General features: G+C 33.6%; 2 protein-coding genes across 8 annotated transcripts; one reads left to right on the forward strand and one right to left on the reverse strand.

Annotated features, from left to right (window-relative positions):
• The first annotated feature begins 3,687 nt into the window (after positions 1–3,687).
• On the forward strand, positions 3,688–9,038 carry LOC25484062 (probable serine/threonine-protein kinase PBL7). Of its 3 annotated transcripts, none has more exons than XM_024778809.1 (6): positions 3,688–4,098; positions 5,028–5,105; positions 6,445–6,635; positions 6,825–7,014; positions 7,145–7,536; positions 8,242–9,038. In XM_024778809.1, the coding sequence occupies exons 1-6, from the start codon at positions 3,996–3,998 to the stop codon at positions 8,506–8,508; spliced, it is 1,221 nt and encodes a 406-aa protein (XP_024634577.1). In that variant the 5' UTR covers positions 3,688–3,995; the 3' UTR covers positions 8,509–9,038. The 3 variants fall into 3 exon arrangements, with proteins under 3 accessions (XP_024634577.1, XP_024634586.1, XP_013468267.1); XM_024778818.1 differs by having other exon boundaries at positions 5,039–5,105; XM_013612813.2 differs by lacking the exon at positions 5,028–5,105.
• Positions 9,039–10,399: 1,361 nt separating this feature from the next.
• LOC25484063 (ecotropic viral integration site 5 protein homolog) lies at positions 10,400–22,146 on the reverse strand. 5 transcript variants are annotated; one of them, XM_024778823.2, is made up of 18 exons: positions 21,804–22,121; positions 21,150–21,219; positions 20,094–20,906; positions 19,853–19,999; positions 19,627–19,740; positions 18,778–18,836; positions 18,048–18,114; positions 17,853–17,904; positions 17,660–17,752; positions 17,478–17,561; positions 16,938–17,362; positions 15,495–15,556; positions 15,025–15,094; positions 13,789–13,869; positions 13,554–13,655; positions 12,230–12,354; positions 11,345–11,417; positions 10,400–10,831 (listed from the first exon to the last, which is right to left on the reverse strand). In XM_024778823.2, the coding sequence occupies exons 1-18, from the start codon at positions 21,848–21,850 to the stop codon at positions 10,742–10,744; spliced, it is 2,574 nt and encodes an 857-aa protein (XP_024634591.1). In that variant the 5' UTR covers positions 21,851–22,121; the 3' UTR covers positions 10,400–10,741. The 5 variants fall into 5 exon arrangements, 2 of the variants coding, with proteins under 2 accessions (XP_024634591.1, XP_024634602.1); XM_024778834.2 differs by lacking the exon at positions 21,804–22,121 and adding an exon at positions 21,434–21,581; XR_003010275.2 differs by lacking the exon at positions 10,400–10,831 and having other exon boundaries at positions 11,393–11,417; positions 12,230–12,370; positions 21,804–22,146.
• Between the last annotated feature and the right edge of the window lie 380 nt (positions 22,147–22,526).

Genomic DNA, 22,526 nt, shown 5'->3' on the forward strand with positions numbered 1-22,526 from the left:
TTTCTTAATCATTGACGTTGATCTCAAAATATAGGTGAACTTATTTTATTGTAAGTTGTTTACTGAGTGAGATTATGTGGTCGGAGTAATGCTACATTCACACAATCTTGCGGTTCCAGTTATTTAATTAAGATTTAATGATATATAGATTTTTTTTTATGTGTGTGTAATGTGTATGTATATTTTCAAGCCGTCCATATGAAATAGGAGGCTCGACTCTCTTTTTAAAATAGATACCTAGTAAAATAAAACGTAATTTTTTTGTGTAGTTAAATTTCATTAAAAAAAAATCAGAATTAGAAGAACTTCTAAACATGAAAGGAATTAAAAAAAATTAAGTGAAAGAGGTGAAATTTATCTAACGGTGTCGTTTGGATTTGTCACTCATCTGTTGTGGAAAAAGATAAAACGAATGGTTTATGCGAAGAAAAAAATGATTGTTGTGATTCTTACAATGAAATAGCTTTCAAAATTGATTGATTAAGTGATTATACAAATTATGGGTGGTTTGATAGGATCCGATTTATGCACAAAAAAAAGAGAACTAGAGTAAAAAAAAAAAAACTCAAACGTGTACTAAAGAAAGAAAGAAAAGGATATAACATATACTACCTCCGTCCCTAATTATAAGACCCTTTTGAAAAAATAACGGGAATTAAGATAGTGAATATTTGTATTAAATATGTTTGTAATTACTATTGTTTTTACAATTTTATCCTTTAAGAAAGAGGGTTGGCTTATGTTTTCAACATTCTATTTATTGCTGATTGAAGAAAAAGATGTTTCATAAATAGGGGCATGTATGTAAATAAATAATTAATGTAGTTGGAAATAGAAAATGAGTCTTACAAAAAGGGACAATTTTTTCTCTTCAAAATGGTCTTATAATTAGGGACGGAGGTAGTATATTTTTTATTTGAGTGAAGGTGGATATTAGATTTAATTCTTCGTTAAAGGCACGTAACATTTGAAGGTCCGATTTGGTTGGACACCTTGCAACCCCTTAAGGCCGGGCCTGTATATCTTGACTTTGAAAACGAGTCCAAAGCAGAAATCAAAATATGGATATGGACCTCGATTGTATGATCGCAAATAATTCATTTTTTTGTTAACCTGCTTCATTACATTACAGCTGTTTCACGCAGTTGATTCTTCAAACCTCCAATCTTTATTTTCAATTCTTTTTAGTAGAGAACCTAACACTTTTCCAAGCACACTTGGGTAATTTATATTGTATGAATTTGGTAAAAAGAAACATTAGTGTTCTTTTCACGTAACTACTACACGTGTTTCTGTTACATATTACTATAAAAAACACTTACTGGGCTAAGCTTTTTATAAATCGTGTTCTGAAAATAATAATAATAAAAGACCATGAAATTTTGGTCTTATTTTTGGGTGAAAAAAAAAATAAAACGCCATGATAAGAACATAGTTCAATCCAAAATATACTTTTTATTAAATATAAGAGGACAAAATTTGAGTTGGACTTGTGAGACCCTCCTTGTAATAATTATTGGAATGTGTTAACACTCACAGCTGTTACTATTTCAGCTGTTGCTATAAGTTCAACTCAGGGTGGTGGCCAAAACTTCACAATCATTGCGTTACATTGCAATGCTTAAGTAAGTGACTAAATGGACATACCATGTATAAATATTAGAGTCAATATATATATATATTTTTTTTAAGGAGAGTTAATATTATTTAAACCTTAAAATAAGAAGGAGATATACGTATTTTTCATTTTTAAAAAAGTTATGTTTCTATTTGTCTCTTATCTATTATTTTTTATATCTTACTTACATTTAAAAAAAACTTAAATATTAAAGGTTACGGTATTTGATGTAAAAAAAATATCATTTCTCATAAATTTATTTTACACCAAAGATTGAATTTGTCAATAACAAAACTAACAAAATAATTATTGTTATTATTTTCAAAAATACATATACCTTAATTAGATTTTTTTTATCTTCTCTATATCATAAAATTTCATTTCAAAAATCACTCAATCTTCTTATTTACATATTAAAATGAACACATGTTTGAAGAAATAAAAAAAAAAGTTTCCAAAAAGCAAATTGTCCTGAATTGAGAACTTCAAGTGTTTAATCAAGTAATAAAGTGATAGGTCTTGGATCCAAATGTTGTCTTTTATGATTGTTTTTTTAACTCTAAAGTCTTTCCAACTTTAGAGTGGGATACCATCTCGACGCTTAAAATTTTACTATAAAGAAATTGACATTGTATTTAATTTTTTTTTCCTCTCAAGTTATGGTTCAATTTGTTTTTGCAAAATATATTTTTTAATAACAAATATAAGTATTTTGTTGTTGAAATTTAAGCCTTATATCTTTAACTTAATTCATTTATTTTTCAGCTCAACCAAATAATCTATCCCTCATCTATTGATCAAATAACTTGTTAACAATTATTACATACTTTAAACGTAGAGAAGTTAAGGTGGGCCAAGTTTTTGGATAAGTTAAGGGATCTGCTCTGGTGGTTCTTGAGTTGAGGGGTGCCTTTAGGATTTTGTGTCGGGAGTCTGGTGGGCCGACCACTCTTGATTCGAGATCAGGCGCTAGTTTTTTGACTCAGGTACTTTTAGGCTTTGTTGGTGGCTCCTTCGTCTTACTGGAAGTTGAGTGGTGGTCGCATCTAATCGTTTGAAGCAACAAATCATTATCGACTGCTTTTATGATCTTTGTTGGTGATGACGAAAAAATTTGTTGATTTCTCGCTGGGTGTTTTGGGGGGCTGTTATTTTTCTTGTTCCTTTGAGTGTAATACTTGGGATCTAATCCCCTATATATATAACATATTTTGCCGTTCAAAACAAAGAAAATGTAGAGAAGTGAAAAATTACAAATTCAAATCTACATCCTAATAGTATTTCAATTGTCCCTACCGGTATCAATTGTACTACCTCCGTCCCTAATTATAAGGCCCTTTTGAAAAAATAACGGGAATTAAGATAGTGAATATTTGTATTAAATATGTTTGTAATTACTATTGTTTTTACAATTTTTTCCTTTAAGAAAGAGGGTTGGCTTATGTTTTCAACATTCTATTTATTGCTGATTGAAGAAAAAGATGTATAATAAATAAGGGCATGTATGTAAAGAAATAATTAATGTAGTTGGAAATAGAAAAGGGGTCTTACAAAAAAGGACAATTTTTTTTCTTCAAAAGGATCTTATAATTAGGGATGGAGGTAGTAGAAGACAACTTACATATAAATTTACCATTTGCTACATTTTTGTTCAAATTTTTTACCACTTACTAATAATAGTAGAGGTAATGAGAGTGGTAATGAGAGTGTTGAGTCCGCAATTAGATTTTTTTTCTAGATTAACTTTGAAGAATGGTGGGTAATTTACCCACCAACCAATGAAAATGATCAATTTGTTGGTGGGATCAAGATAGTTCATGGATACCACTTAAAAATGTGTTTATGTGGCTAATGTGTATTGATTGAGATAAATTATCCACCATTCTTCCATGAGTACCCTAGTTGTCGCCCCGCAATTATGGTATAAGATTTCTAATGTGAAGAAGAAATGATAGAAGTGAGTGAGTAGCATTGAAAGACAGAGAGACATGTGTCCGTCCAAAAATGCAATTATTTATTCGACATTGAAACGACATCGTTTTATGAAGTCAGACTTTGTTTCTTCCTGGATCCAGTGATTTTCAACTACATCAAACCAAATGATGTTGTGGCGTTTTTCCGACAAAAAACAAACCAATCACTAAATTTTTTCCTTAAATAAAAATCAAATCAAATTCTTACTATTAACAATAAATAAATAAACAACCTTAGACCAATTCAAAGTGACACAGTCACACGATTTGAAAATAACATCATCAAGTGAGAGAAGAAAAATAAAAACGATTCCTTTTTGTCTGAAATTTAAGTGATCTGTTATTTTTTTTCAATCTTCAACGACCCATTTGGTTAATTGTTTCAAAAACAAGAGAAAATCCAAATGGGTTGGATTCCATGTTCTGGAGGTTCTAATACTAAGAAGAAAAAGATAAAGAAGAAGAAATTGGAGGAAGTGCAGGATATGCGTGATGCTCCGATCAAAGGTAGGTTCTGATGTTGTTGATTTTGTTGTGTTGAATGGAAAAAAAAGTGATTTTTGGTTTGTGATTGTGAAACCCCTCTTTGTGATAATTGTGATTTCTATATAATTTAGTTGGTCCTTAATGATGAAGATTTTTGGAGTTTGATAACATGATCTAATTTGGGGTATCTTTTTGTATTAGGAGTAAAAAATGCTGTGAGATTTTTTGATTTAAAAAAAAATAAAATTGTGTTTTGATTAGTGAACTTCCTTCCTAGATAGAGATTGCTGGCATTTTGTATAGGTAAAGATTTCAAGTTTTATAATCTAATTTATATTTGATTATAGGATAATCTTGAGAGATATTTTATGCTTATCTTATGTGTTGGATTTCAAAAGCTTGGTAGTTTTTTCAATTTGTAGATTTTGTGCCTTTCAGTTTAGTTTTGTTTTATCCATACATTGGGTGTGTTACTAGCATTGATTCAGGTAAATCTCTAAGTCACAACATATAATAGATAGCCTAAGTTAATAAAACTTTAGTGAAAATGGAATGTCATTTTTGAGGAATTAATTGATGCAAGGATGTATTTAACAAGTACAATTTATATGCTAGACTAAATAATTACTAGTATTAAGCTCTTACCTAGAATACGACTCATTTTACGATGACTATAATCTATCTTAGTAAAACATGTTTATGACACTCCTCCTCAAGCTGGTAAATAAATATCGATCATACCTAGCGTGCTTGTAAGTACCTAAAGGAACATGTATTATGTTAATTAATCCATTGCCTGTTTTCTTCTTAATGAAGTATCTTTGTATCTTAGTGTGTTTTGTCTTATCATACCGAACCTGATTTTGAGTATTGCTGATTTTTTGTCACAAAGTTGCTTCTAGGAATTTCATATTAGACTGTGATATCATCCAATGACTTTTCCTTCTTAGTTGTATCTCAGCCTCAAGGAATCGCCAAACATAATATGTTATCAACATATACAAGTAGAGTGACGACATTACCATATTGTGAGTGCTTTAGAAATGAGCTATGAATATATGATCACATTTACTATTGTATACCAAGGACATCATGGCTTCTGTGAATCTTCAATGACACTGTTTCAATCTGTAATATGCTTTTCTGTAGTTTCACACCTTATTCCCTCCAAGGGGGAAATGATATTTGAGCAGAATATCCGTATAAAAGTTCTCGAAATCTAGGAATGGTTTTCAACATCAAACTATTGCAACTCCCCACTTGCAGCGAATAATAATAGAGATTAGGACTCTCGGGTATGTTCTTCTAAGACATTGGACAAATGTCTCTTGATTTTCGATTCGTAAGTCCATGTCCTTTTTCAACTAACATGACTTCTGATGATGTTAGACTGCTTATATGTTAGGCCAACAATGGGTCCAACCCTTGTATGGGTCCTGCCATGGCAATAGCTTTTTGTTACAGGGTTATCGCTTTTTTTAGAAAAATCAGTAAATAAGTATTGGGTCTCTATTTCTATGTCAGGTGTAGTGGTGGGAGGAACTCAGTCGAATGGGTTGAGACTCGAGACACAATATATGGTTAGATGGGTTTTTGTAAAACAAAGAGACAAGTTCAATGGTTGGACAGATGCACTGCCACACACTGCATATGGGATGTCTTACGATTAGCTTGTAGACCAGGCCAGATGGTGGTCTGTCCAGTAAGATAGCCAGTTGGAAAGAAGGCAATGCCATACATGGTTGGAGTAATATCCAATGACCGCGAAGGTGCAGAAATAGAGTGAAATGCAGCGTAAATGAAGGCTGCTGTCCGATGGCTGTCTGCTGCCATGAAGGCAGTCTACGGTGGCAGATGCTAAGAGCTCTGATAATAACTTGAGGGGAATATTTTATGACAAATTAATCAATTATTTCCTTTCCTAAAATAAGGCTCAATTTATGGTAACTAGTGATCTATCCTAGTAGTGTAAGAAAACAAATCTATCCTAGTAACAAAATAATTTCCAATGAATTCCAAAACTAAAAACTGACAATATGAGACTGTTATGACAATAAATTTACTTAAAATTACCCCATCAGTTTCCGTAATACCTTTTATTTGTGTTGTTCTTTTTTCCACTTATTGGTTTCCTCATTTACGAAGTGTATTACATATTAAGGTTTAAATTGTACTACCGATGACAATTTTGAAACAACGCATTATATGAGGAAAAATCAGTTTGTGATTTCTTTTGTGAATTTGAACTACGGCATGCCACATAGTAATTTCCGAAGTAACATGGACTGGTTTTAGATGTGAAATCTAGACCTACTATGATTTATGCTTTTGTCCCATTTAAATCATTTTCTGTGGAATTGAGTGCAGGGAAATTGAAGAAGAATTCATCTATGAATTCCAGAAATTCCTCCAAAAATGGAGACTCTGAACACATTGCCGCACAAACATTCCCTTTCCGTGAGTTAGCAACCGCTACTAGAAATTTTAGAGCAGACTGTCTTCTGGGTGAGGGAGGCTTTGGCAGAGTATACAAAGGGCATTTAGAATCTAGTAATCAGGTGAATATGTTTCTCTATGATTATTTATTATTAATGAAGAATAGAAGAAAATTACAAGGAAATGAAGTAATACTTCATTTTTCTATATTATTCATCATTTCTTCCTTGTCAATATTGGTTAGTTCTAAGCTTTATAATTGAACTTTTTGAGTTCACAAAAGACTTCATCTTTTCTAATGTCGAATGCAGACTGTTGCAATCAAGCAACTTGACCGAAATGGGCTACAAGGGAATAGAGAATTCCTTGTTGAAGTGTTGATGTTAAGTCTTCTTCACCACCCTAACCTTGTCAACCTGATTGGTTACTGTGCTGATGGTGATCAAAGGCTTCTAGTTTATGAATATATGCCATTAGGATCCTTGGAAGACCACTTACATGGTATATTAATATTTCAAATTAGCTTCTTCAAAAAAAAAATTTCAAATTTGCATTGACTATATCTTTTCCCTTCTCAATTTTTTTTCATAATACCTTCTTTTATTATTGGCAATATACGTTGGATTTGCAGATATTTCTCCTGGCAAGAAACGACTTGACTGGAGCACAAGAATGAAAATAGCTGCCGGGGCAGCAAAAGGGTTGGAATATCTACATGACAAAGCTAACCCTCCGGTCATATACCGAGATTTAAAGTGCTCTAACATTTTGCTTGGTGAAGGGTATCATCCTAAGCTATCTGATTTTGGTTTGGCTAAAGTTGGTCCTGTGGGCGAAAACACTCATGTATCAACAAGGGTTATGGGAACCTATGGATATTGTGCTCCAGAGTATGCAATGACAGGTCAACTGACTCTGAAATCAGATGTTTATAGTTTTGGTGTAGTTCTTCTGGAAATAATTACGGGAAGGAAAGCTATCGACAATTCAAAATGTGCGGCAGAGCAGAATCTTGTTGCATGGGTAAGACACTTGTGCTGCTATTTCTTTTCATTGCAATTTTTTGTTTGATGAATCAAAAGCGAAGGAAGGCATCAGGGGATTAGCTAGACAACTCAACTAGGTTGGCACCCCAAGGACACCCCCATCCTCTACCACCTTGCTAAAAAATTTTATTAAAAAAAGGAAAACTGTACAAGAGGGGGGACCAAACCAAAACCCTCGGAAACAAACAGGAAACAAAAAGCCAAAATGCAAAGCAAGAGACCTAATGATAACAGAAAAAATTCAAATAGTGTCAGTGTGGATTAAATAAGGGGAGTTTAAGTATTTGCATATGAGTTAAAATAGCTTGCAAATTTTACTTCAATAATTAATTAAGCTGGCAAATGCGCTAAGAAATCATTTTCATTAAAATATTTTATAATTTTTGGTTTCCTCTTAAATATAAAAGTAACAAAACTGGTACACAATTAAAGATGTACATCTTTTTGAGATATTTTTGGAGGCTTTACGAACCTCCTCATTCTTTTCCACTTATCAATAAAATTATCTCATAAAAGTAATTCCTTTTATTGCGATGTTCTTGCAATGAAGCTAGTGTCAAAGTTTTGCATGTCCAATTATGGGGAAAGGATTATCTCCCATGAGAAATCCTCATGTCCCTTGTGACAATCCAAACCATCAAATCCTATTTTTAATATTTAAATTTTTACCTTTTATTTGCAGGCTAGACCCCTGTTTAAAGATCGAAGAAAATTCACACAAATGGCTGATCCAATGCTCCAAGGTCAATATCCTTCAAGAGGGATATACCAAGCCCTTGCCGTTGCAGCAATGTGTGTTCAGGAACAGGCAAATATGCGTCCAGTTATAGCTGATGTGGTGACAGCTCTGAGTTACCTTGCTTCACAGAGATATGAGCCCAATACACAGACGGTTCAAAGCTCTCGCCTCGGTCCTGGTACTCCTCCTCGAACCAGGAGGGGAGTTTGATAGTCTGGTGCAATTTTCACATATCTTACAATACACTCCAAGATATATAGGCTATATAGATGTTAATACTATATGTGTTATTATGGTGTTACTGTCTCAGTTCATAGCATAGTTTAAATATCTTGTGAAATTTTGTTTCTTATGGTACGCATAATTGATCCTATTTTCATTTGGGCAGAAGATAGTATTTCCTCACTCTTCCATAAATTTCTACCAAGTGTTCCATGCATCTAGGCAATGGTTCTTTGTCCTGGTTGCTATGTAGTTATGAAGCTCTATGGAAATATAGCTTTTTCAATCACACAAGATAGCATGCTGTGTTATGACTTGCTTTCATATTATTTGGAAGTTAATCTGGCTGTTTACCGATTTTCGATGTAACTTGTAATTGCTCATGAAATGAAACACATTTTTTATAGCATGATTCTTGATCGAGAGAATTATTGCATTGGCACTGTTATGATAGAGAATTATTGCATTGGCGATGTAACTTGTAATTGCTCATGAAATGAAACACATTTTTTATAGCATGATTCTTGATCGAGAGAATTATTGCATTGGCGCTGTTATGATAGTGAAGAGTAGTAACAAGCTTCAAATTGCTTGCCCTCATTTCATTTTAGCACGGCTAGGGTAGTAGACTAGTAGTAATAACTTTTTAAGTAAACTTTCAGTTTGGTCTTTCCAAGTATTTAAGTATGACAGATCAGTTTTCTGAATGTTTTTATCTTAAAAGACAAAGATGAAACTATTTTATCGAATATTTGTTATCATATTAATCTTACCATAAAATTGTCACATCAATGCTATCATTCTTGGGCAGCCTGGTGCACTAAAGCTCTCGCATATGCAGGGTCTAGGAAGGGGTTTTACCATTTGATGTATTGTACGCAACCTTATCCGGATTTGAACAGGTGACTTTTCAGTCACATGACAACAACTTTACTGTTGCGCCAAGGTTCTCTAGTGTGATCATACTTGATCATATGGAAATATTTAGCAAACACGATTTTTACCGAATTCATTTACATAGGACTAAAATAGTATGTGGGAGGAGAGATGGGAGGGAACCACATTCATTTACATAGGACTAAAATAGTATTTGGGAGGAGAGTTGGGAGGGAACAGTTGTAGGAACAATTTTTTTTATCGTCGCACCCTTCACTACCATCACAAGACACCCTTCATTATCACTCTCGTTAAGAACTCTCCACCGACCACCACTGCACGCCTTTCACCATTGTTGCTCCACCACCCGACATTGGCCCTGCATAGCATATCAACTACCATAGCCAGACATCCAGTGGTGGAGCTTTGCATGATTTTATGAGGGCTAAAATATACAGAGATATAATCATTATATTATGAAGTTTGCGTTGTAACAATGGTGTAGTCCATTTGTTTTAACCAGAAAGACTTTGTTTGAGTCCAACTATTTACATTTTTGAGACCTTTAAATCATAGATATTTATTAAATTATTTGTTTGATTATCGTATTAGCTGAAATCGGTCTAAAATCATAAAAGTTCACATGAGTTTAGCTTTTTAAACTCGAGAGTTTATCAAATTTCAATTTTATAAGTAAGTTCAATCAAATTTGATATCTAAAAACATGATCATACATACATTTTTTGCGATTTAGCACACGAGTTTGACAAGTGACTCAGAACCTTTCACCATCACCTGATACGAGCTACTGCCAGGTAGAATTGAACATTTGAATTTTTTTAATGTTGAATCTAATCTCTCGTTTTCTTTTGCTAGCATAACAGTGCCGTTATTTCCATCAAAACAAATGCATTTTAGCTTTTCTTACATTTCAACGCTTACTGATTGTATCGAACCTAGGAAGCACAAACTCTTACAAGGAGACATGACAAGAACATCTGAATATGGATAAAGAATAGTCCTTGTTAACCAAGATCAGTTTTTTTCTTCTTTCAGTTAGTACAAAATTTCGTCTCTTTCAGTTAGTACATAATTTCATCTATTTTTTCTACTATATTTAGCATGTACATTTATTGGAACAATGGTATTCTACACCTAAATGATCTATCAATACATCAAACAATTCCTTACATCGGATTTTAGTTTAGCAGAATACAATGGACTATGAAGAAAGGAGGGGAATTAACAATGAAAATGGAGAAGTGATAATCAGGAATAAGCAACAACTTAACAGTTGGCAGGAAAGAACTGAGTTGTGGGTTCGTGCGCCACTTCCCTGCATGCTCTATTTATCCTGTTCTTCCTTATTGGATTCTTTTCTTGGAGTGGCATTGTCACGCGGACTCTCGCTAGATTCCTCGGTGTTAGGTTTTCCCTGTTTCATAGGATGTGAAGAGACGATCTTTATAAACAGTAAAGTAAACTTCTAGCTGCTGATAAAGCGGCAAAGCCCTTCCAAATGGACATAGAGCGATACTCTTCACCCAATTCTTTATATTGGTCTATCTTTGAAGTTAATATATTTGCTTTGTAAATTGATCTATTTCGTAAAAATATGTTCAGTTTTTTAAAAATAGATCAATTATAAGAAGTATGTTGAAAATAATGTGCTGGGGGAATTCTTCATGGACATGCTATAAATTTGAGGGAATACCTCCAACAACTAAATTCCAAAAAAAATAGACAACTTTTTTTTCCCTCAAAACATGAAGCTATGGGTTCAAAAAATGTGCAATGAATTGAATTTTAATGCCAATAATTGCCAATTGAACTGGTGTAACGTCCAATGAAGAACTCTTCTGAATTTGATTTATCAACACAAAACTGTAAGCATCTAATTGAATATTAGTTAATAAGACATACTTTAAACATACATAGAAGATCTTACCCTGTATCTATCACGCCAACCAAGTCCAAAACTTAGAAGACCCTTGCGTGGAGGATTTTCAACACGACCAGCCCTACAAAAATACCTCAAATGATTGAAAAGAATGTACTCTCTGACAAAGTCGTCTCACATCATATGCAACACACTTTTTGTATTAGCATCCCTTACCCGCAAATCCATGGAAACTAGATAATGTCAGCCGAAGGAATCAGATGGTAAAGAGAAAATTATTAAAGAGAAATAAGTGAATGAGTATTACCACGCACACTTTCTAAAATTGGAGATCAAAATAACAATATTCTTTCCAATAGTTTGCTGTTTTTGAAAGTTATTTTCAGTTCAGCACTAGAGGAGCATCATCATGGATGATGATATATTTACCAAGAGATTTTCAAACCTTTCACTGAAGCCTTGGCTGCTTCGTTGCTATTCAGTTTCATCGATGAAATCGACCATTTAATACTATTTGTTAAAAAATTCCATTGTTCATAGTTTACTAAGTACATCAAATGCAATATGGGTAGTTCACAGAGGATGCTGTTTACATCAAGTTTAAACTAGGAGAACCATTTTTGTTTGATTAGTTTTGATATTTATCAATGAGAACGGCAAAAAAATCTAAAATTTCACCTAATATAAAAGCCAGAGTCTGTGACATTGAACTTCTGAAGCAAGTTTACATAATTATGAATCAATGTTTAATTTTATCATACCCATACAAAATAACAATGCTCTTCAGATATCAAGTTCAAGAACTTGCAAAGGAGAATCATAGCAAGTAATTACAAACAATTTGAACTAGAAATGTAATAACAAGCAATTTAGACTAGAAGAAGAAAGTTGAATATAGAATCTACAAAAATGTGACATCTAAAACATTTGTACCTTGGAGAAGATAGTGCTTTAGATTGACCAGATTCATACTGAAGGGTAGCCTCCAACATACTTTCTGCCATTTTAACTCGCTTCTGCATCTCAGCAATTGATACCATGGCCTTCTCATACTTTTCCTGCATATTTATTATACTGGAAATAGATATAAGCATGCCTAGTAAGATTCTTAATAGTTAACACAGTGTGGCTACTTTCTCTCTGATACCAGAAATTAGAGAAATCTCTTCAACGTCATGGATATGCTACGGGTATTTGGATCAAAGCAAAGATATAGGGGAAATTTGAATTTCATAATTTGGAAGACCAAAAAGTAGAAGACGACCTTCATCCACAGCCCATAATGAACAAAATACAGCCAAAAAGAAAATAATATGATCTTTTCCATGAAAATTATCAAGAGAAAAGGTACCCGTAAATATATTAGATTATCACATTTCGAGTAAAAGTTATATTAATTAACTACACGTGCTTCCATAAACCCTATCAGGCAAAAGTATCAACAAGATAGTGCTTGCAAAGTTGCCCGTGACACATGTAGAAAAATACTCAAACCAGTATATTGAGCATTAGAAAACAAATGATAAATATATCGTGCCTCTATGAATTTGAGTTTCATAATTTGTTGTATGTCTTAATATATTTTAGAAACAACCATCACCACCACCAAATCCTTTTTCCGATATAAGAGTTAACTAAATGGATCCAACAACATTAGAATGTCCTGCCAAGTCCAATGATGGACATCGTCATGTCTTGCTATAAATAAGGTCCAATAGTAGACCGTTTAAATCTAATTCTCTCTTGGTAGTATGGCTCCTTCTACCTCTAACTAGTGAAATGTCTTTCATCTTTTGAAACATTCTCTTCTTTGTAACCCCAAGTTTACTACACTCTTTTTCAACGTTCTGGATTCAATTCCGTACAACATTGAGGATCTTACTGTCGCATATTACACTCAACATTCCTCCATTTCATCCACGGTCCTCCCCACCAGGGTACAATGGTTGACATCGGCCTCTATCTCCACATCACTTTATATGATAAACCCAAAACACATAATGTGCGAGACTAGCGGTATTATACGTTCTCCATTTTTCACCTCTTCGTAGGAATTTGTTTGTCTAAACTTTCCCTCCATATACTCTGTTTGACTTCTTTTTAGGAAAAAACTATGCGCTTACTTGTCTCCATATCTCGTCTTTTAGGAAAAACAATGATTCAATATTCTAAGCATGTTTTCATATCAGAATTTTACTCTATATATACTATATAACAAATGGCCAGAATCACCATGATCATTAAGGGGAGAGGTTACCTGGAGCATGTGAACTTCCAATTTCTGAGCTGCAAGGTCTTGCTCTGCTCTTCTGCGGGCATCTTCAGTAACTTTTTGGTCCTGCTCTAGCCGGATTAGGACCTGACCATGTAGAAGAGTTCAAAAAAACTTCATACAAATTATATAGATAATTTTCTCAATTTCTATTTACTTATTTCCTTCTGCAAATAAGCTTACAGAAATAGACACTGGAGAAAACAGGTGCACATAGAACCTGCAGCATGGCAGCTTCTTGTTCCTTCTTATCGGTAAGGGCTTGTTGTAACACAGCTACCTCCTGCTCCAACTGCTCAATCTGCATGATCACACATTTTTGTAGACCTTGAAAGTCAAGTTACCATATAAGAAGTTTGTGGAGAAGAAGAAAGAAATCATAAACATTTTTGTACTTGGATGCTGAACTAGCTTTCCTAGTAGTTTTCATACGGGGTTCAGTAAAAAGTCCTCTCTACGGATTGAATGATTACATGATATCTAATGAAGATTATTTATAACGATGTATCATAGGGAGTAGAGCCTACTCACTATGTAGATTGCATTGACATTTATTATTCTTGTAATTCATATGTGTATAAATTAAACATTTTTTCAGGTACAAACTCACTCAAAACACGTTCAAAAGAATTCTGCCTTCCTGTTTAGGAATGAGTTTAATATAATGGTCTCTCTAAGATACATACCTTAACCAAAAAAAATAAATGCAAATTGACATAATATATCAAAAGCTAGAAATATATCAACAACAACCAAGTTTAGTACCCTTGGATGGAGTTAGCTATATGGACCAAGCAATACCATTGGGATCATCAGAAACCAGTTTTAAATAAATCCGTTGTTGTTTTTATGGTTTCTCCTCAGGTTTTCTAGTCTTCTTCAACCTTCACTAATCAGACTAACTTCCATTGATCCACTTTTGGCACCATGAAGTATATTTATAAGAAAATAAGAGCAAGGCGAAAATGATTTCCATTTTCAGAAATTTTAATAAACACTATTGAGATCCACATAAACCAGAGATATGGCCAAAATATAGTCCTCAAAAGGCTCTGACAATCTAAACGGTTTAGCTTCTGTAATTGAGTTCTTCCTAGCTCAAGTTCTAATATTTTATCAGAGTATATCCTAGATTTTTTTTTATCAGGCCAGCCGTATTTGTCCACTCTCTATTCTATCTAACATATCTAGCTCTAGACGTGAAGAGGTGTTGTTATTGGGCCACCCGCATTTGTCCACACTAAATTTTTTCCATCTTGGGTATCAAAGGGGCATGTTGAGATCCTACTTCGACAAGAAACATGGCTAAAATAGTTCCTTATAAGCTTTGAACAATCCTCACCTCTTGAGCTAGCTTTTGGAATTGAGTCAGGCCTAGTCCATATTCTAAGAAACACAAATACCAACAAATAGATAATTAAAACAGCAAGATACAATTTTCAAATGTTGCACATACCCTTGCACTCAACTGCAGACGATTATCTTCCTTCACCTTTTCCATTAGAGCTGTTTCTAGTTCCTCGGCTCTGTTCAAGATATGAAACACACATGGAAATGGATAAGATATTGATATATCTCACCTTTCATATTAATACAGTAACATGGGTAATGAAAAGGGGAAAGATACATATATGAAATCAAAAGTGCTAAATGCAATGCACTCTAAGGATTTATGACACTTGAAATTACAAGCAAGAAGACCTTAATGGAATATAAAGTGAGTAAACAAAATAAAGAATATTTGAAAATGGGTCAACGATACGGAAGTAAATGACATTCTATAAAGATGCATATATTGTTGGTTGAAAACTATTTCCAAACTCAGTTTTGGAAACATTCTGGCAACTTTATATGTAGCAGGCTGAAAAACAAATCCAGCTGTCTTAAGAGATTGAGAATTAGAATATGACCACCAATAATAATAACCTGAGTATGGCAGATCTTTTCTCCTCCAGCAATCTGCATAGCTCAACCTTCAACCAAACCACCTGCAAAAAAGCTGTTAATCATTGAAACCAAAAGCTGCACGATAATGGGTTATAATAAAACAACCGTCTATAGGATAAATAGTTATTTAAACCATAATTAAACTAGGAAATTAGATTTTGAAATGATGAATTGTCATGATAGTATAATACACGATTTCAAATATAGGCCGTTAAGAATATATATAATTTGACAAATGAAGTTGTAAATCATTGAAACTTATGAAGAGTTGGACAATATTGGGTTATAATAAAGCAGCTATTTATACGATAAATACTTTCAGATGACTGTAAACCATAATTAAACCCAGAAAAAAAAAATTATATTATGAATTGTCACGAAAATAATAATACATGATTTTAAATTTTGGCCATTGAGAGTATATAATTTGACAAATGAAGCTGTGATTCCATCAAGAAGATTTGAGTCACACAGCCAACCTACACTACAAACTATGCATATGCAATATAATATATAACAATTTAACAATAGTCAACCCACACGACCCCAAAAATAAAGTTAAACACATAGACAATAAGTTACATTTGCATACAATTGCATACTTCTCTAGTAAGAATATGGAAATTTCAAATTTTGATTTCATTAAACATGTTTTGTCCGTGACATAGTGATCCTCCATTTTCTTTATTGAAAAAACTCAAAAAAAATTATCCCTAAATTTGAAAATAGCAAGCCAAATTGCAAACATTTATATCACTCAAGTATGTATTTAGTTGACCAAATAGTGTGCACAATGATCTTCTATAAATTCTCAATTTATACAAAACAAAGCGGTAACAAGCAGCAATCAACCCATATTTGTTAAGTAGACAGATAACATATCTATAAATACTGATTTTATTATATGTTAGAGTGAATCAAAGAAAAACTATAGAAATGCTGCTTAGAAAATAATTATCTCCATATGGAGCAAGCATTTTTTAAGTACGATTTTCTGAAGGATAAGATGTAATTCTGTATTAAAGGACAATAACTCAGAAGTATAAAATCAACAAATAAAAACCCACTGAAGATCCAGCATTGCAACCTAATATCATCCTATTTTAGTTCCTTTTAAATCTTTTAAGTGCACCTGAGTCAAATGCTATATCTCAGTATCACAGATAGGTAGAGACCCTCACGCTTGACAATACAGAATGTTGAATTTCAAATTGTAAACAGTGCAAACCTTTTACCACTATCAGGTTACCTGACTCTAGATAGAACATGACAAAACAGACACGTCTTGAAGGCGTTTTAGCATAATAAGGTGGATTTATACATCAAATTAGAGTTTAATGGTAGAAAAGTTTAAATCTAATTCACAAGGATAGCCTCTATTTTTGCAAGGGAGAAGCAAGCTGAAAGTTGAGGAGAAGCAACCTGTTCATGGGCATCTGGTAGGGAGTCCACTTTGGCATCAATATTGAGGCTATTGAGCAATTCATCTATGTTAGATGAATGTGACTCCAAGTCCAACTGCACATTCTTATCAGCTACCATATCACCATTGTCATTAGGTTTTTTTTCTTCTACCAGTGACCCTGGGTCATGCTTGAAACTATACAACTTAGATGCAAGCCCTTTGGAATCTTTAAAAACTCGTCCTTTCTTTGACCTTTCTTCTATAATATCTAAAACAGACGGTCGGTGTTTTTTCCTCAGTTCCTGCAATCTTGCCTCAGTCACAGCTAGGTAACCCATACAAGCAGTAAGGACAAGCTGGCTGCTATCAAATGTTGAGCCAGCAAGTGATTGCAATAGAGTAATTGCATCACCTGCATCTGTTGTAGTAACTAATGCAGGACCTAGAATAAAAGATATATTATTTAACTATGTAAACAATAACTTAGTTTAGTTTACTACATGTACAAACTAGTCAGCACAGATCAGACTCAAAAATAGAAAAACACAGGTCAATACCATATAATTCCATTAGAGCCAGCGCTGTTCGAAATAGCATAACACGGTTCCCTTCAAATAGCAGAACATCCCAAACTCGAATAACTAAGATGCAGAAACACATCAAAAGGTAACATTTAAGTATATGCCAAGTTCGAAATCAATGCTGTAATATTAAAAAATCACTCCAAAAAATATTTTACCACTTTCCCATGGAATCATGTTCATAAAGATTGATAGAAACCACGGCGCAGATATCCATGCCACCTGCACTCCCAAGTAATCTAGATGATTAACTGCACCAAAAACATTCATAGAATAAAAAAAGCTACCCAAGCTGATTAATTGAGACAATAATAAGAAGAATACTAAAGAGCAAAGATGATAAATACGAACCAAGTTTAGGAAATCTTTCACGCATCAATTCCTCAAAAACGAGCTGGTCCACCTGACAAGTTAAAAGCTTCGGTGAGTCTGTGAATGGCAAAGAAAGTAGTGTCCCTCAATACTATGATTATCAAATCTGACTCAGGAATCAGGATAAATAATGTTTTCTTTCCATTTTATTAAAGACATAAGTTAGATTCGCACCTGGGATTCTATCATTTCTTCCGTATAGTAGCCTTCAAAATAATCATCAATAATTCTAACGAATGTCCTGAGTTATACCAGTACAACAAATCAGATCCTATAAACATAAGACAAATTAAACCAAGTATTGATAGTAAACTTCCAATAAAGAAGGTTTGTGTTACAGAAGAAATAAGCAGGGCAGTAGGAAAATAGAGCTTTAAAGGAAGTAATAATTGTAGCAGAGCAGCATAGGTAACTGCTGGTTACTACTTATTAGAATTAGTTAGTTAGTTTGCAGTCAATAAGGGGGAGGTAGTTACATAAATCTGGAAAATAGAAATTCTTGGTTATCTTGTATTTTGGGAAACACTAGTTAGGAGAGTTACCAGGTCTTTTGAACACCTGGATACTCAATAACATTTTTATATTTTCAACATCCTTGACCTCTGTTTGTGTATCATGTTGGTAAAAATCTATGGCTTAAGGATTCAAATTAAAAATCTAGGGGTTAAGGATTCAAATTATGAAAAATTATATTCCGTTACTTCTTTTGATACAGTTCTAATATGTTGTGTGTTAAACCAACCAATATGCAGTCATAAATAGACACATATTTAAAATATTGAGTTTCCCGTATAATTAGTTGCCAAAAGACAATTGATGGAAGTTTATTCATTGGCACAACTATTATCTATGTTGTATAGGGGACTGACAAAGGGGAAATATAAGGCAAGTTTCGTAAACCTACCAAAAGGCATTTTCTTCTGGCATAAGAAGCAACAATAAACCAGCAAAGAAATTCATTGCCTGCATGTATTTAGTAACAAAATTTAATGACAAACAATATGATGACGATGACACCAACAACAGCAATGATGAAGAATACCACCAGTGAAGAGATTAACAGATGTCCTCAACAAATGAAAAGACACCTCAAAAGCTATTCTAAACCTTTTATTTTGTAATCCTATCCATAGCTCAGAAAAATAATTTGGCTTCTTATATTATCAGTTTTTTTCCGATTGTGCTTTTCATTTTCGAGAACATAAGTCCTTTAGAAAAGAAAATTTAAACTGGAAATAGTAAATCTTGAGTTTCAAATCATGAATCCCAAAAGAAGTTACCAGTTTTACAGTATACTAACATTTATAAACACATTTTGTAGTTCTTGAAAGGAAACATCCATGATCAGTTATATGACATAGTTTGCAAATTAGATAACAAGTGGCTAGATGTATAAGAAAATTAGACTCTGGATTTAGCTCTATGCAAATGATTCTCAATAATGCTGTAAATAAAAACAGCAAGTTGAAAACATAGAAACGAACAAAAATATTTTTAAAGAGCCAGAGAGAGAGAGGTTTTACAATACATGAGCACTAACTAATTTTTCATAATAGGGGAAAATGACCATAAGTTTCTGGACATTATAGATAAATTTCCCAATGGCACAATATATTTCAATTTCTTTATTCCTTGCAAGGAAAATACTTGTTTGGAGGGATGGAAATTTTATGAGTGAATTCGAAAAGTTTAAACATTCGGAAATAATAGCTGAATCAGTATTTACCAAGATTTTATTTACAACTATCGTTACCTGACAGTACCCAACAGAGGGGTTATGTCGAGCATATGCTAGTAGTAAACGCCTCAAGGAATTTCTGCCGTTTTCGTCCAAAGCAGGGTGACCTGGGAAAGTTCGCGGTATGTCCTGAGAATGGAAAATCCTATTTAGTCTAAGGAGAGAGTCAATTTGCAATATAAAGCAAAAGATGCAGCACCTACAAATCAAAATAAATTCCAAGGCGCATGCAGCTAATGACCTTCTCAATCTGCTTTCTGCATTTCCCTTCTGCAGCAGATAGAACATCTTGCTCCTGGCCTTCACAACTGTTAGTTTCTTGAGCTAACAGATCATCATAATAACTCTCCACCCGTCGTGTGTTCACACCTACAAAGGCTTGCCATACCTGTAACAGCAATATTGTATAGTGTAGGGAAGGCTACTGTACTTTTTCCCCAACAAAAGTGGGAACTTGAGTGAAATAGAAAGCATAAATCTACCTCTCCTCTAAGATCCTTTGGGACTCCTCCCTGAACAAGAAACTCCAGTTCCTTCCACGGAGAAAAAAGTTCTGGCAAGATTTGATTCGTTAAATCATTTTCTTCCCTTGGGCTGTTACCACCATCTAGTGTCTCATTAGTGCAGACCTCTCTCTGAATATCTTCCTTAGGAGCCCCTTCTACAGGTTCTGATTCTTCTATAGATGGAAGGTGGTCACGACTACCGTTTATCTTCTCAACTTTCAGATTCTTTCCTTTCTTGACACGAGAGCTCAATATTTCTTCAATGGCACTAAGAGATGGTCTAATTTTAGACCAGCGTTGAACCTTACGGGTCTTTCTTTCTTCCGAATGGTGTAGTTCCTTTGCAGAATTATTTGCTGTAGAACAATCAGAAAAAGATTTTCTGTTACTTGAATCATCCCCTTCAGTGGCCCTCCCAGGATTAGTAACTTCTTTTATCTCGGTTTCTTCAGAAGAAGTACTTCTACTTGAGTCACCTTCTTTGTTAACTCTATTTGGAATTGTCTCTTCTACTATCTCATTAACTTCAGTAGAATTCCTCTTACTTGAATCATTTGCTTCACTAATTATGTCTGCATTTGTCTCTTCTACCTTTGGACTTTCGGAAGAAACCTTGCTACTTGAATCATCCCCGTTACTTACCCTATGAGGAGATCCCTCTTCTTTTACCTCGCTACTTTCAGCTTTCAATGTTTCTTTATGTTCGTTCTCAGAAGAACTTGTTTGAGAGGATTTGTCTACCTGTTCAATGAAACTTCTCCATTTATCTGATCTTTCATCTTCCTCTTCCTGATATGATAAATACATCAATTTAGGTTACATTGTATTTCTTTTACTAAGTAAAAACAAGTTCTCATGAAATTCGACCATTTAGCTTGTTGTACCAAAAAGCTAAAATATAACAATTCAATTGTTTTTTCCTTGATTATTCAGGGAAATATATTTGAATTTGGCAATATAGGATTGAAATATCAAAGTAGATCAGCACTCAGCAGTAAGATAAACCCATACTGAAGCACAATGGATAGTTACCTTGTAGATTAAGGAATACTCTCTATATCTTTGTGCGAATTGAGGCCTTAATGTAAATCCATAAGAATCCCTGTACACATACATGCAAATGTGATTGATTATTGCTCTGATGAAGAAAAACAACAACCACGGTCTCATAATTTCCGATACACGAAATATAAACATAAAACACAACACATAACCTTTAATTTCTGGCTACACAATTAAGAAATTCAAACAAATCCCCGCAACAAAACTACAAAATCGATGACACACATGTGCATGACATTCAGCATATACATTACCTGGAATCAACCTCCAACGTACGCTTACTTAACAAGGACAACAACATAGTTCAAGAACAGTAGCAATTCTACAGCCCATTGCTTTTCACTCTGAAAAGTAAACTCAAAAAACGCAAACGCTACAACCACATTTCATGCATGAAAGCGTAACATCCAAATCGAATCCTAAAAAAATTCTTAACAAATCAAAATTGAGAAATCGGATTATAAGTTTACGATGGATGAACGGAATGAAAAGTGATTAATGAGTGGATAAATTGTATTTTGTTAGAACAGTGAAGAAACATTCAAAAGTAGATTGAAGAAATAGCGAAATGTTAGGGTTTTGAGACGCGTGGAAATGGAATTACGGTGAAGTGTATGTATATACCTGTATGATTCGAAATTGTGGAGGAAATTGAAAGTGGATTCCGCCATTTTCGTTCGGTAGAGTTGGCGCGAATATGAATTGGAAGAGAGTGAGATTCGGAGAAGGATCAAAATCAAAATGAAATGCTGTAACTGAATTAATTAATATGCTTCTTATTCCTTCTTCATCATTTTTCTGTATATGAAATCCACGTCGCATGCTCATCAACTTTTCGAACCTCTTTTTGTAGTTTCAGGAGTTGATTTATGGTGTGTCCCCACGTGTCTCTCTCTCAGAGACGGACCATCATAATATTTATTCTTAAAATATTGCAGGACTGAAATTTCTCTTTTATCTTTGTAACCAAAAAGAAAAATTGTGATCGGTTGAAAATGTAAATTTTGTATACTGAGATTAATTTAATATTGTTTTGACACATTTTAGTGTCAAATTAATTGTTTAGTTGGAAAAGGCTAACAATTCTCGCAAATATATTTGACGTATAAATGAATAAGCTATGTTTTGTAGCTTTAGAGAAAGAGAGATAATATTTGTACGATCATTCTGTGACAATTTTTGAACAATCTTCTCTCTCATATCCACGTTATCTTCTTACTCTCTCTTCCTTTTTCTCTCTCTACTATTTTTGTGACCAATAAGAAGAGAGAAAAAGAAGATTATCACAAAAGTTGTTAACAAATAGTTGTACAATTATCATTACTCTACGCACGTAAAGGTTGTTGT

The sequence above is a fragment of the Medicago truncatula genome, chromosome 1, assembly GCF_003473485.1.
Source record: "Medicago truncatula cultivar Jemalong A17 chromosome 1, MtrunA17r5.0-ANR, whole genome shotgun sequence".
In the NCBI taxonomy this organism is placed as follows: Eukaryota; Viridiplantae; Streptophyta; class Magnoliopsida; order Fabales; family Fabaceae; genus Medicago; species Medicago truncatula.

Bases quoted from the DNA above. Each gene is read 5' to 3' on its own strand.
- LOC25484063 (XM_024778823.2), bottom strand. From the start codon at position 21,850: ATGGCGGAATCCACTTTCAATTTCCTCCACAATTTCGAATCATACAG. The intron at 19,741-19,852 runs GTCATTAGCTGC...TTCCATTCTCAG, and splicing joins GCAGAAAGCAGATTGAGAAG to GACATACCGCGAACTTTCCC. The intron at 12,355-13,553 runs GTAACCTCTCCC...ATAAATATGCAG, and splicing joins TGGAAGTTCACATGCTCCAG to GAAAAGTATGAGAAGGCCAT.
- LOC25484062 (XM_024778809.1), top strand. From the start codon at position 3,996: ATGGGTTGGATTCCATGTTCTGGAGGTTCTAATACTAAGAAGAAAAAG. The intron at 7,015-7,144 runs GTATATTAATAT...TTGGATTTGCAG, and splicing joins CTTGGAAGACCACTTACATG to ATATTTCTCCTGGCAAGAAA. The intron at 7,537-8,241 runs GTAAGACACTTG...TTTTATTTGCAG, and splicing joins AGCAGAATCTTGTTGCATGG to GCTAGACCCCTGTTTAAAGA.